This window comes from Crinia signifera, chromosome 1 (assembly GCF_055691185.1).
Source record: "Crinia signifera chromosome 1, ASM5569118v1, whole genome shotgun sequence".
In the NCBI taxonomy this organism is placed as follows: domain Eukaryota; kingdom Metazoa; phylum Chordata; class Amphibia; order Anura; family Myobatrachidae; genus Crinia; species Crinia signifera.
The window spans coordinates 12,808,261-12,821,651 of NC_139217.1; the positions used below are offsets into that span (position 1 = coordinate 12,808,261).

The 13,391-nt window shown below is 49.7% G+C and overlaps 1 protein-coding gene across 1 annotated transcript in view; it reads right to left on the reverse strand.

The window, feature by feature from the left end:
* Window positions 1-1,543: 1,543 nt before the first annotated feature.
* Window positions 1,544-13,391, reverse strand: part of LOC146025527 (transcription factor LBX2-like) — a 40,759-nt gene continuing 28,911 nt past the window's right edge. The window contains exon 2 of the mRNA XM_083155524.1: window positions 1,544-1,989. Coding sequence (XP_083011650.1) covers window positions 1,544-1,989 — 446 coding nt within the window. The remainder of the gene's footprint in view (window positions 1,990-13,391) is intronic.

Below are 13,391 nucleotides of genomic sequence, written 5' to 3' on the forward strand. Positions count from 1 at the left end.
AGCACCCCGGGACCCTATGTATAGGAGATACTCAGCAGCCCCGGGACCCTATGTACAGGATATACTCAGCACCCCCGGGACCCTATGTACAGGAGATACTCAGCACCCCCGGGACCCTATGTACAGGATATACTCAGCACCCCCGGGACCCTATGTACAGGAGATACTTAGCACTCCCGGGACCCTATGTACAGGATATACTCAGCACCTCCGGGACCCTATGTACAGGATATACTCAGCAGCCCCGGGGCACTATGTACAGGAGATACTCAGCACTCCCGGGACCCTATGTACAGGATATACTCAGCACCCCCGGGACCCTATGTACAGGATATACTCAGCACCCCCGGGACCCTATGTACAGGAGATACTCAGCAGCCCCAGGGCACTATGTACAGGAGATACTCAGCACCCCCGGGACCCTATGTATAGGAGATACCCATCACCTCCGGGGCCCTATGTACAGGAGATACTCAGCACCCCCGGGACCCTATGTATAGGAGATACCCATCACCTCCGGGGCCCTATGTACAGGATATACTCAGCACCTCCAGGACCCTATGTACAGGAGATACTCAATATGGGACGACTCCTTGCCTTAACATAAGTGCATGAGTGAGGGCTTAGATTGATGGGTATTTGGCCAGAAGGTAGATCAGATGCTCGGATCCCTCCGCCTGTCTCCCTGCGTCTGGAGACTTTACCCATAATATATAGGGGATTATACACATGATGCCCTTTTCTGTATATTGCAGGAATGTCCTAATGTTTCTTCCACATGGTACATACATGACTGGAGGCAGGCTGCACATATTACATGTATGATTGGATCTGATTTCTGACTCTTTGTATTAGATACAATGAGGGCAATCAATAATGTAACCAATGCACAGTATCACTATTTGTGCTGGATGTATGATTGCCCAGTATCACTTCTCTGGTTCTGTATGCTGGGTGTAATTCTCACTACATTACATTATTATATATGCACAGTATCACTTCTGTATAATGGGTTTAATTCTCATTATATGACATCATATATATATATATATATATATATATATATATATATATATATATATGACTGCACATTATCACTTCTGTATAGTGGGTTTAATTCTCATGATATGACATCATCATATATATATATATATATATATATATAAATATATATATATATATATATATATATATATATATATATATATGACTGCGCAGTATCACTTCTGTATAATGGGTTTAATTCTCATTATATGACATCACATATATATATATATATATATATATATATATATATATATATATATGACTGCACAGTATCACTTCTCATGTCTTGAATTATTTGTACAGTTCAGTGTCTCTTAATAAATGGCTTCACAGTACTAGTTCTCTCTCTCTCTGTGTCGTCCAATGCAGTGTGTCCCTCAGGACCCCGCCATCTATACACAATGTCCCCCAATGAGATGGCCTGTTCCCGGATAACACAGCTGCAATAACATCATCGTCAGAAGGGCGTTATCATGGTCCTTCAGCCCCCGCCACCTTAGTCATCCACCTCTATCTCCTCTTCTGAGAACTCATCGGCTGTGCGCTCAACAGAGGAACCGCGGGGGGACTGAAGGAACAGTCCCTGTGAGTTAGGTGAGCATGTTCTCTCCATGGCTTCATCGTCCTCTTCCCCCACCTCTGGCATAGACACCAGCTTCTCCAAGTCATGTGGTGGCAGCTTCTTTAGTGACTCCACATCAGCCTTCATCTCCTCCAGGTCCCGCTTCAGCTTGGCTCTGCGGTTCTGGAACCAGGTTATGACTTGGGCATTACTAAGTCCCAGCTGTTGGGCGATGTGGTCCCGGTCTGCGGGGGACAGGTACTTCTGGTACAGAAAGCGTTTCTCCAGTTCGTAGATCTGATGGTTGGTGAAGGCCGTCCGTGATTTCCGCCTCTTCTTGGATGTGGGCCGATGTCCATACGAGCTGACCTGGTCCCGGCCTTGGCACATAGGTCAAGGAGGAGATAGGGAGAATGCAGGGTACGAAGGTGGTGCATGGAAGAGAAGAGATGACATACAATTAGTCAGAGTCCTTCAGCAAAGCTTCATCATCAGTCTTCTGTCTTAAACTACAGTGCCCCAATTCATACTGTGCCACATTGCAGTGCCCCAGTGCATACTGTGCCACATTGCAGTGCCCCAATTCATACTGTGCCACATTGCAGTGCCCCAGTGCATACTGTGCCACATTGCAGTGCCCCAATTCATACTGTGCCACATTGCAGTGCCCCAGTGCATACTGTGCCACATTGCAGTGCCCCAATGCATACTGTGCCACATTGCAGTGCCCCAGTGCATACTGTGCCACATTGCAGTGAACCAAACCATACTGTGCCAAATTACAGTGACACAATTCATACTGTACAACATTAACATGCGCTTATTCCTACTGTACTGCATTAACATGTCTCAATTCATACTGTGCCACATTGCAGTGCCCCAATTCATACTGTGCTACATTGCAGTGCCCCAATTCATACTGCGCCACATTGCAGTGCCCTAATTCATATTGTCTCAACTAACATTGCCCAAATTCATCCTGTGCCACATTAATATGCCCCAATTCATACTGTGCCACATTGCAGTGAACCAACTCATACTGTGCCACATTACAGTGAACCAACTCATATTGTGCCACATTTCAGTGCCCCAATTCATTATGTGCCACATTTCAGTGCCCCAATGCATACTGTGCCACATTGTATTGAACCAAACCATACTGTGCCAAATTACAGTGCCACAATTCATACTGTACAACATTAACATGTCCTAATTCCTACTGTGCCACATTGCAGTGAACCAACTTATACTGTGCCACATTTCAGTGCCCCAATTCATACTGTGCCACATTTCAGTGCCCCAATGCATACTGTGCCACATTGTACTGAAACAAACCATACTGTGCCAAATTACAGTGCCACAATTCATACTGTACAACATTAACATATCCTAGTTCCTACTGTGTCACATTGCAGTGCCCCAATTCATACTGCGCTACATTGCAGTGCCCCAATTCATACTGTGCCACATTGCAGTGCCCCAATTTATACTGCACCACATTTCAGTGCCCCAATGCATACTGTGCCACATTGCAGTGCTCCAATTCATACTGCGCCACATTTCAGTGCCCCAATGCATACTGTGCCACATTGCAGTGAACCAAACCATACTGTGCCAAATTACAGTGCCACAATTCATACGCCACATTGCAGTGCCCCAATTCATACTGTGCCACATTGCAGTGCCCCAATTTATACTGTGCCACATTGCAGTGCCCCAATTCATACTGTGCCACATTTCATTGCCCCAATGCATACTGTGCCACACTGTACTGAACCAAACCATACTGTGCCAAATTACAGTGCCACAATTCATACTGTGCCACCTTGCATTGCCCCAATTCATACTGTGCCACATTAATATGCCCCAATTCATACTGTGCCACATTAATATGCCCCAATTCATACTGTGCCACATTGCAGTGAACCAAACCATACTGTGCCAAATTACAGTGACACAATTCATACTGTACAACATTAACATGCGCTTATTCCTACTGTACTGCATTAACATGTCTTAATTCATACTGTGCCACTTGCAGTGCCCCAATTCATACTGCGCCACATTGCAGTGCCCCAATTCATACTGTGCCACACTGTACTGAACCAAACCATACTGTGCCAAATTACAGTGCCACAATTCATACTGTGCCACCTTGCATTGCCCCAATTCATACTGTGCCATATTAATATGCCCCAATTCATACTGTGCCACATTAATATGCCCCAATTCATACTGTGCCACATGAATATGCCCCAATTCATACTGCGCCACATTGCATTGCCCCAATTCATACTGTGCCACATTAATATGCCCCAATTCATACTGTGCCACATGAATATGCCCCAATTCATACTGCGCCACATTGCATTGCCCCAATTCATACTGTGCCACATGAATATGCCCCAATTCATACTGCGCCACATTGCAGTGAACCAACTCATACTGCACCACATTAGTTTTCCTTTATATGTAAAGACATTTATATCTGTGCCCCCCTCCCCCCCCATGCACTTTCCTGACTAATGGACATAACTATCTTGGAATACATACAGTAAACAGTAGTTTTAGTCATTAATAATGCTTGTTGACACCAACTGCCTGACCAGCTACAGAGAAACCTAAGATTTATGATCCATTCCGGCCAGAATTCAGGAGAAGATATACTGTAGCATCAGAACAGCCGGGTTTGTGTACACATCGATCTTCTGGTGGCTCAATCTTAAGGGCGATATTTTGAACAATATGGCTCATTTTGAGTGATATTGCTCAGAACATCAGCCACTGTGTACACGATGAACGATGCTCGCTCCTGTGGGTCATTAACAAGGGATTCTTTTATTTGTACATGCAGCTCAATTTTGACTATGTTGTTCACAACAAGCTGCATATTACCAGTCTCTAGCCAGATCATTTGTCCTTCATGGAAATCGTTCATCGTTCAGTGAGTATGCACAATATCATTTGTCCAGGACACTGGAAGGTTGAAAGGAAATATCATTCACTGAACACATTGCCTGGATTGTATGGACCAATTCTACTCCTGAATCTCTCTGTAGTATATAACACCATGTGCGTGGACTGAATGGCATAGTCCTTAACATAATTCATAGCAAACCTCACCAGAAGGTCACAGAGAGTCTCTTCTGGTATATACTCATCCTCACCAGTGTTACTGCCATGTGGTATCCCTAAGGGTTCTATACTAGCCCCCATGCTACAGGCAGTGCACCTGCTGCCAGTGGGTGACATCAGACACCATGGCCAGGTCTACCACTGCTATGCAGATAACACACACCTGTACCTGTCCTGTGCTCCATGTACTGAGAACCTAATATCAACCTTATATGGTACCTAGCTGAGCATCAGGTACTGAGCCCCAAGTGCTAAGAACCCCAAAACAATCCTACATGGTGTCTAGCAGAGTCCCAGGTGCTGAAAACCTAATACCAAACCTACATGGCATCTAGCTGATCCACAGATACTGAGAACCTAATACCAACCCTACATGGCATCTAGCTGAGCCACAGGTACTGAGAACCCAATACCAACCCTACATGGCATCTAGCTGAGAAACAGGTACTAAGAACCCAATAACAACCCTACATGGCATCTAGCTAAGCCACAGGTACTGAGAACCCAATACCAACCCTACATGGTATCTAACAATAACAAACCTAAATGGTGTCTAGCTGAGCCTCAGGTACTGAGCCCCAAGTGCTAAGAACCCCCAAACCATCCTATATGGTGTCTACCTGAGCCCCAGGTGATGAGAACCCAATAACAACCATACATGGTGTCTAGCAGAGTCCCAGGTACTGAAAACCTAATACCAAACCTACATGGCATCTAGCTGATCCACAGGTACTGAGAACCCAATACCAAACCTACATGGCATCTAACTGATCCACAGGTACTGAGAACCCAACACCAACCCTACATGGCATCTAACTGAGCCACAGATACTGAGAACCCAATACCAACCCTACATAGCATCTAGCTGAGCCACAGGTACTGAGAACCCAACACCAACCCTACATGGCATCTAACTGAGACACAGGTACTGAGAACCTAATACCAATCCTACATGGCATCTAGCTGAGTCACAGGTACTGAGAACCCAGTACCAACCCTACATGGCATCTAACTGAGCCACAGGTACTGAGAACCTAATACCAACCCTACATGGCATCTAGCTGAGCCACAGGTACTGAGAACCCAATACCAACCCTACATGGCATCTAGCTGAGCCACAGATACTGAGAACCCAATACCAACCCTACATGGCATCTAGCTGAGCCACAGGTACTGAGAACCCAATAGCAACCCTACATGGCATCTTGCTGAGCCACAGGTACTGAGAACCCAATACCAACCCTACATGGCATCTAGCTGAGCCACAGGTACTGAGAACCCAATACCAACCCTACATGGCATCTAGCTGAGCCACAGGTACTGAGAACCCAATACCAACCCTACATGGCATCTAGCTGAGTCACAGGTACTGAGAACCTAATACCAACCCTACATGGCATCTAGCTGATCCACTGGTACTGAGAACCTAATACCAACCCTACATGGCATCCACCTGATCCCTATTTACTGAGAACCTAATATGAAACCCTACATGGCATCGAGCTCAGCCCCAGGAACTAAGAACCCAATACCAACCCTCCATAGCATCTAGCTGAGCCACAGATGCTGAGAACCTAATACCAACCCTACATGGCATCTAACTGAGCCTCAAGTACCAATAACCCAATACCAACCCTACATGGCATCTAGCTGATTCACAGGTACCGAGAACCTAATTCCAACCCTACATGGCGTCTAGCTAAGCCACAGATACTGAGAACATAATACCAACCCTACATGGCATCTAGCTGAGCCACAGGTACTGAGAACCTAATTCCAACCCTACATGGCATCTAGCTGAGCCACAGGTACTGAGAACCCAATACCAACCCTACATGGCATCTAGCTGAGCCACAGGTACTGAGAACCCAATACCAACCCTACATGGCATCTAGCTGATCCACAGGTACTGAGAACCTAATACCAACCCTACATGGCATCTAACTGAGCCACAGGTACTGAGAACCCAATACCAACCATACATGGCATCTAGCTGAGCCACAGGTACTGAGAACCTAATACCAATCCTACATGGCATCTAGCTGAGCCACAGATACTGAGAACCCAATACCAACCCTACATGGCATCTAACTGAGCCACAGATACTGAGAACCCAATACCAACCCTACATGGCATCTAGCTGAGCCACAGGTGCTGAGAACCTAATACCAACCCTGCATGGCATCTAGCTGATCCACAGGTACTGAGAACCCAATACCAACCGTACATGGCATCTAGCTGAGCCACAGGTACTGAGAACCCAATACCAACCCTACATGGCATTTAACTGAGCCACAGGTACTGAGAACCCAATACCAACCCTACATGGCATCTAGCTGAGCCACAGGTACTGAGAACCTAATGCCAATCCTACATGGCATCTAACTGAGCCACAGATACTGAGAACCCAATACCAACCCTACATGGCATCTAACTGAGCCACAGATACTGAGAACCCAATACCAACCCTACATGGCATCTAGCTGAGCCACAGGTGCTGAGAACCTAATACCAACCCTACATAGCATCTAGCTGATCCTCAGGTACTGAGAACCTAATACCAACCCTACATGGCATCCACTTGATACCTATTTACTTAAAACCTAATAAGAAACCCTACATGGCATCAAGCTAAGCCCATGGAACTAAGAACCCAATACCAACCCTACATGGCATCTAGCTGATCCACAGGTACTGAGAACCTAATACCAACCCTACATGGCATCTAGCTGATCCACAGGTACTGAGAACCTAATACCAACCCTACATGGCATCCACTTGATACCTATTTACTGAGAACCTAATAAGAAACCCTACATGGCATCAAGCTGAGCCCATGGAACTAAGAACCCAATACCAACCCTACATGGCATCTAGCTGAGTCCTTGGTACTGAGAACATTTTACCAACCATACATGGTGTCTAGCTAAGCCCCAGGTGCTGAGAACCTAATACAAACTCTACATGGCATTTAGCTGAGTCCCTGGTACTGAGAACCCAATAACAACACTACATGGTATCTATCTGAGCCCCAGGTACTGATAACCCATCACCAAGCCTACATGCTAGTTCCTGGCTCTGGGCAGTTGGTGACTACAGGCGCTGTGCTAGTTCCTGGCTCTGAGCAGATGGTGATTACAGGTACTGTGCTAGTTCCTGGCTCTGGGCAGTTGGTGATTACAGGCGCTGTGCTAGTTCCTGGCTCTGGGCAGATAGTGATTACAGGTGCTGTGCTAGTTCCTGGCTCTGGGTAGTTGCTGATTACAGGCTCTGGCTAGATCCTGACTCTTGGTAGTTGGTGATTACAGGCACTGTGCTAGTTCCTGGCTCTGGGTAGTTGGTGATTACAGGCGCTGTACTGGTTCCTGGCTCTGGGAAGTGGGTGATTACAGGTGCTGTGCTCGTTCCTGTCTCTGGGTAGTGGGTGATTACATTCTCTGTGCTAGTTTCTGGCTCTGGGTAGTGGGTGATTACAGGCTCTGTGATAGTTTCTGGTTCTGGGTAGTGGGTGATTACAGGCACTGTGCTGGTTCCTGGCTCTGGGTAGTGGGTGATTACAGGCGCTGTGCTGGTTCTTGGCTCTGGGCAGTGGGTGATTACAAGCACTATGCTAGTTCTTGGCTCTGAACAGTGGGTGATTACAGGTGCTGTGCTAGTTCCTGGCTCCGGGTAGCGGGTGATTACAAGCGCTGTGCTAGTTCCTGGCTCTGGGCAGTGGGTGATTACAGGCGCTATGCTAATTCCTGGCTCTGGACAATCAGTGATTACAGGCGCTGTGCTAGTTCCTGGCTCTATGCAGTTGGTGATTACAGGCACTGCGCTAGTTCCTGGCTCTGGGCAGTGGATGACTACACGCGATGTGCTAGGTCCTGGCTCTGGGCAGTTGGTGATTACCGGTGCTGTGCTAGTTCCTGGCTCTGGGCAGATGGTGATTAGAAGTGCTGTGCTAGTTCCTAGCTCTGCATAGTTTGTGATTACAGGCGCTGTGCTAGTTCCTGGCTCTGGGTAGTTGGTGATTACAGGCGCTGTGCTAGTTTCTGGCTCTGGGTAGTTGGTGATTACAGGTGCTGTGCTAGTTCCTGCCTCTGGGCAGTTGCTGACTACAGGCGCTGTGTTAGTTCCTGTCTCTGGGCAGAGGGTGATGACAGGCGCTGTGCTAGGTCGTGGCTCTGGGCAGTTGGTGATAACAGGTGCTGTGCTAGTTCCTGGCTCTAGGCAGTTGGTGATTACAGGCGCTGTGCTAGGTCGTGGCTCTGGGCAGTGGATGACTACACGCGATGTGCTAGGTCCTGGCTCTGGGCAGTGGGTGATTACAGGCTCTGTGCTAGGTCCTGGCTTTGGGCAGTTGGTGATTACCGGCACTGTGCTAGTTCCTGGCTCTGGGTAGTTGGTGACTACAGGCAATGTGCTAGGTCCTGGTTCTGGGCAGTGGGTGATTACAGTCGCTGTGCTAGTTCTTGCCTCTGGGCAGTTGGTGACTACAGGCGCTGTGCTAGTTCCTGGCTCTGTGTAATAGGTTACTAAGGCACTGTGCTAGTTCCTGGCTCTGGGCAGTTGGTGATTAGAGTCGCTGTGTTAGTTCCTGGCTCTGGGCTGTTGGTGACTACAGTCGCTGTGGTAGGTTCTAGCTGTGGGCAGTTAGTGATTACAGGCGCTGTGCTTGTTCCTGGCTCTGGGCAGTTGGTGATTACAGGTGCTGTGCTAGTTCCTGACTCTGTGTAATAGGTTACTACAGGCACTGTGCTAGTTCCTGGCTCTGTGCAGTTGATGACTACAGGCGCTGTGCTAGTTCCTGGCTCTGGGCAGATAGTGATTACAGCTGCTGTGATAGTTCCTGGCTCTGGGCAGTTGGTGACTACAGACGCTGTGCTAGTTCGTGGCTCTGGGCAGTTGGTGATTACAGGCGCTGTGCTAGGTCCTGGCTTGCTTTGGGCAGTTGGTGATTACCGGCGCTGTGCTAGTTCCTGGCTCTGGGTAGTTGGTGACTACAGGCAATGTGCTAGGTCCTGGCTCTGGGCAGTGGGTGTTTACAGTAGCTGTGCTAGTTTTTGCCTCTGGGCAGTTGGTGACTACAGGCGCTGTGCTAGTTCCTGGCTCTGTGTAATAGGTTACTAAGGCACTGTGCTAGTTCCTGGCTCTGGGCAGTTGGTGATTAGAGTCGCTGTGTTAGTTCCTGGCTCTGGGCTGTTGGTGACTACAGTCGCTGTGGTAGGTTCTAGCTGTGGGCAGTTAGTGATTACAGGCGCTGTGCTTGTTCCTGGCTCTGGGCAGTTGGTGATTACAGGTGCTGTGCTAGTTCCTGACTCTGTGTAATAGGTTACTACAGGCACTGTGCTAGTTCCTGGCTCTGTGCAGTTGATGACTACAGGCGCTGTGCTAGTTCCTGGCTCTGGGCAGATAGTGATTACAGCTGCTGTGATAGTTCCTGGCTCTGGGCAGTTGGTGACTACAGACGCTGTGCTAGTTCGTGGCTCTGGGCAGTTGGTGATTACAGGCGCTGTGCTAGTTCCTGGCTCCGGGTAGTTGGTGATTACAGGCACTGTGCTAGTTCCTGGCTCTGGGCAGTTGGTGATTACAGTCGCTGTGCTAGTTCCTGGCTCTGGGCAGTGGGTGATTACAGGTGCTGTGATGGTTCCTGGCTCTGGGCAGCTGGCGATTACTGGCGCTGTGCTAGTTCCTGGCTTTGGGCAGTTGGTGATTACAGGCGCTGTGCTAGATCCTTGCTCCGGGTAGTTGGTGATTACAGGCGCTGTGCTAGTTCCTGGCTCTGGGCAGTTGCTGATTACAGGCGCTGTGCTAGTTCCTAGCTCTGGGCAGTTGGTGACTAAAGGCGCTGTGCTAGTTCCTGGCTCTATGTAATAGGTTACTACAGGCACTGTGCTAGTTCCTGGCTCTGGGCAGTTGGTGATTACAGGCGCTGTGCTAGTTCCTGGCTCTGGGGAGTTGGTGATTACAGGTACTGTGCTAGTTCCTGGCTCTGGGCAGTTGGTGATTACAGGCGCTGTGCTAGTTCCTGGCTCTGGGCAGTGGGTGATTACAGGCAATGGGCTAGTTCCTGGCTCTGGGCAGTGGGTGATTACAGTCGCTGTGCTAGTTCCTAGCTCTGGGCAGATAATGATTACAGGTGCTGTGATAGTTCCTGGCTCTGGGCAGTTGGTGATTACAGGCGCTGTGCTAGTTTCTGGCTCTGGGCAGTTGGTGATTACAGGCGCTGTGCTAGGTCCTGGCTCTGGGCAGTTGGTGATTACAGGCGCTGTGCTAGTTCCTGGCTCTGGGCAGTTGGTGATTACAGGCGCTGTGCTAGTTCCTGGCTCTGGGCAGTTGGTGATTACAGGCGCTGTGCTAGTTCCTGGCTCTGGCCTTCGGCGCGCAGCAGCAGCGTCCCGCCGGCGAATTACAGGCTCTGTGCTAGGTCCTGGCTCTGGGCAGTTGGTGATTACAGGTGCTGTGCTAGTTCCTGGCTCTGGGCAGTTGGTGATTACAGGCGCTGTGCTAGTTCCTGGCTCTGGGCAGTTGGTGATTACAGGCACTGTGCTAGTTCCTGGCTCTGGGCAGTTGGTGATTACAGGCGCTGTGCTAGTTCCTGGTTCTGGGCAGTTGGTGATTACAGGTGCTGTGCTAGTTCCTGGCTCTGGGCAGTTGGTGATTACAGGCGCTGTGCTAGTTCCTGGCTCTGGGCAGTTGGTGATTACAGGCGCTGTGCTAGTTCCTGGCTCTGGGCAGTTGGTGATTACAGGCGCTGTGCTAGTTCCTGGCTCTGGGCAGTTGGTGATTACAGGCGCTGTGCTAGTTCCTGGCTCTGGGCAGTTGGTGATTACAGGTGCTGTGCTAGTTCCTGGCTCTGGGCAGTTGGTGATTACCGGTGCTGTGCTAGTTCCTGGCTCTGGGCAGATGGTGATTAGAAGTGCTGTGCTAGTTCCTCGCTCTGCATAGTTTGTGATTACAGGCGCTGTGCTAGTTCCTGGCTCTGGGTAGTTGGTGATTACAGGCGCTGTGCTAGTTTCTGGCTCTGGGTAGTTGGTGATTACAGGTGCTGTGCTAGTTCCTGCCTCTGGGCAGTTGCTGACTACAGGCGCTGTGTTAGTTCCTGTCTCTGGGCAGAGGGTGATGACAGGCGCTGTGCTAGTTCCTGGCTCTGGGGAGTTGGTGATTACAGGTACTGTGCTAGTTCCTGGCTCTGGGCAGTTGGTGATTACAGGCGCTGTGCTAGTTCCTGGCTCTGGGCAGTGGGTGATTACAGGCAATGGGCTAGTTCCTGGCTCTGGGCAGTGGGTGATTACAGTCGCTGTGCTAGTTCCTGGCTCTGGGCAGTTGGTGATTACAGGCGCTGTGCTAGTTCCTGGCTATGGGTAGTTGGTGACTACAGGCAATGTGCTAGGTCCTGGTTCTGGGCAGTGGGTGATTACAGGTGCTGTGATGGTTCCTGGCTCTGGGCAGCTGGCGATTACTGGCGCTGTGCTAGTTCCTGGCTTTGGGCAGTTGGTGATTACAGGCGCTGTGCTAGATCCTTGCTCCGGGTAGTTGGTGATTACAGGCGCTGTGCTAGTTCCTGGCTCTGGGCAGTTGCTGATTACAGGCGCTGTGCTAGTTCCTAGCTCTGGGCAGTTGGTGACTAAAGGCGCTGTGCTAGTTCCTGGCTCTATGTAATAGGTTACTACAGGCACTGTGCTAGTTCCTGGCTCTGGGCAGTTGGTGATTACAGGCGCTGTGCTAGTTCCTGGCTCTGGGGAGTTGGTGATTACAGGTACTGTGCTAGTTCCTGGCTCTGGGCAGTTGGTGATTACAGGCGCTGTGCTAGTTCCTGGCTCTGGGCAGTGGGTGATTACAGGCAATGGGCTAGTTCCTGGCTCTGGGCAGTGGGTGATTACAGTCGCTGTGCTAGTTCCTAGCTCTGGGCAGATAATGATTACAGGTGCTGTGATAGTTCCTGGCTCTGGGCAGTTGGTGATTACAGGCGCTGTGCTTGTTTCTGGCTCTGGGCAGTTGGTGATTACAGGCGCTGTGCTAGGTCCTGGCTCTGGGCAGTTGGTGATTACAGGCGCTGTGCTAGTTCCTGGCTCTGGGCAGTTGGTGATTACAGGCGCTGTGCTAGTTCCTGGCTCTGGGCAGTTGGTGATTACAGGCGCTGTGCTAGTTCCTGGCTCTGGCCTACGGCGCGCAGCAGCAGCGTCCCGCCGGCGAATTACAGGCTCTGTGCTAGGTCCTGGCTCTAGGCAGTTGGTGATTACAGGCGCTGTGCTAGTTCCTGGCTCTGGGCAGTTGGTGATTACAGGCGCTGTGCTAGTTCCTGGCTCTGGGCAGTTGGTGATTACAGGCACTGTGCTAGTTCCTGGCTCTGGGCAGTTGGTGATTACAGGCGCTGTGCTAGTTCCTGGTTCTGGGCAGTTGGTGATTACAGGCGCTGTGCTAGTTCCTGGCTCTGGGCAGTTGGTGATTACAGGCGCTGTGCTAGTTCCTGGCTCTGGGCAGTTGGTGATTACAGGCGCTGTGCTAGTTCCTGGCTCTGGGCAGTTGGTGATTACAGGCGCTGTGCTAGTTCCTGGCTCTGGGCAGTTGGTGATTACAGGCGCTGTGCTAGTTCCTGGCTCTGGGCAGTTGGTGATTACAGGTGCTGTGCTAGTTCCTGGCTCTGGGCAGTTGGTGATTA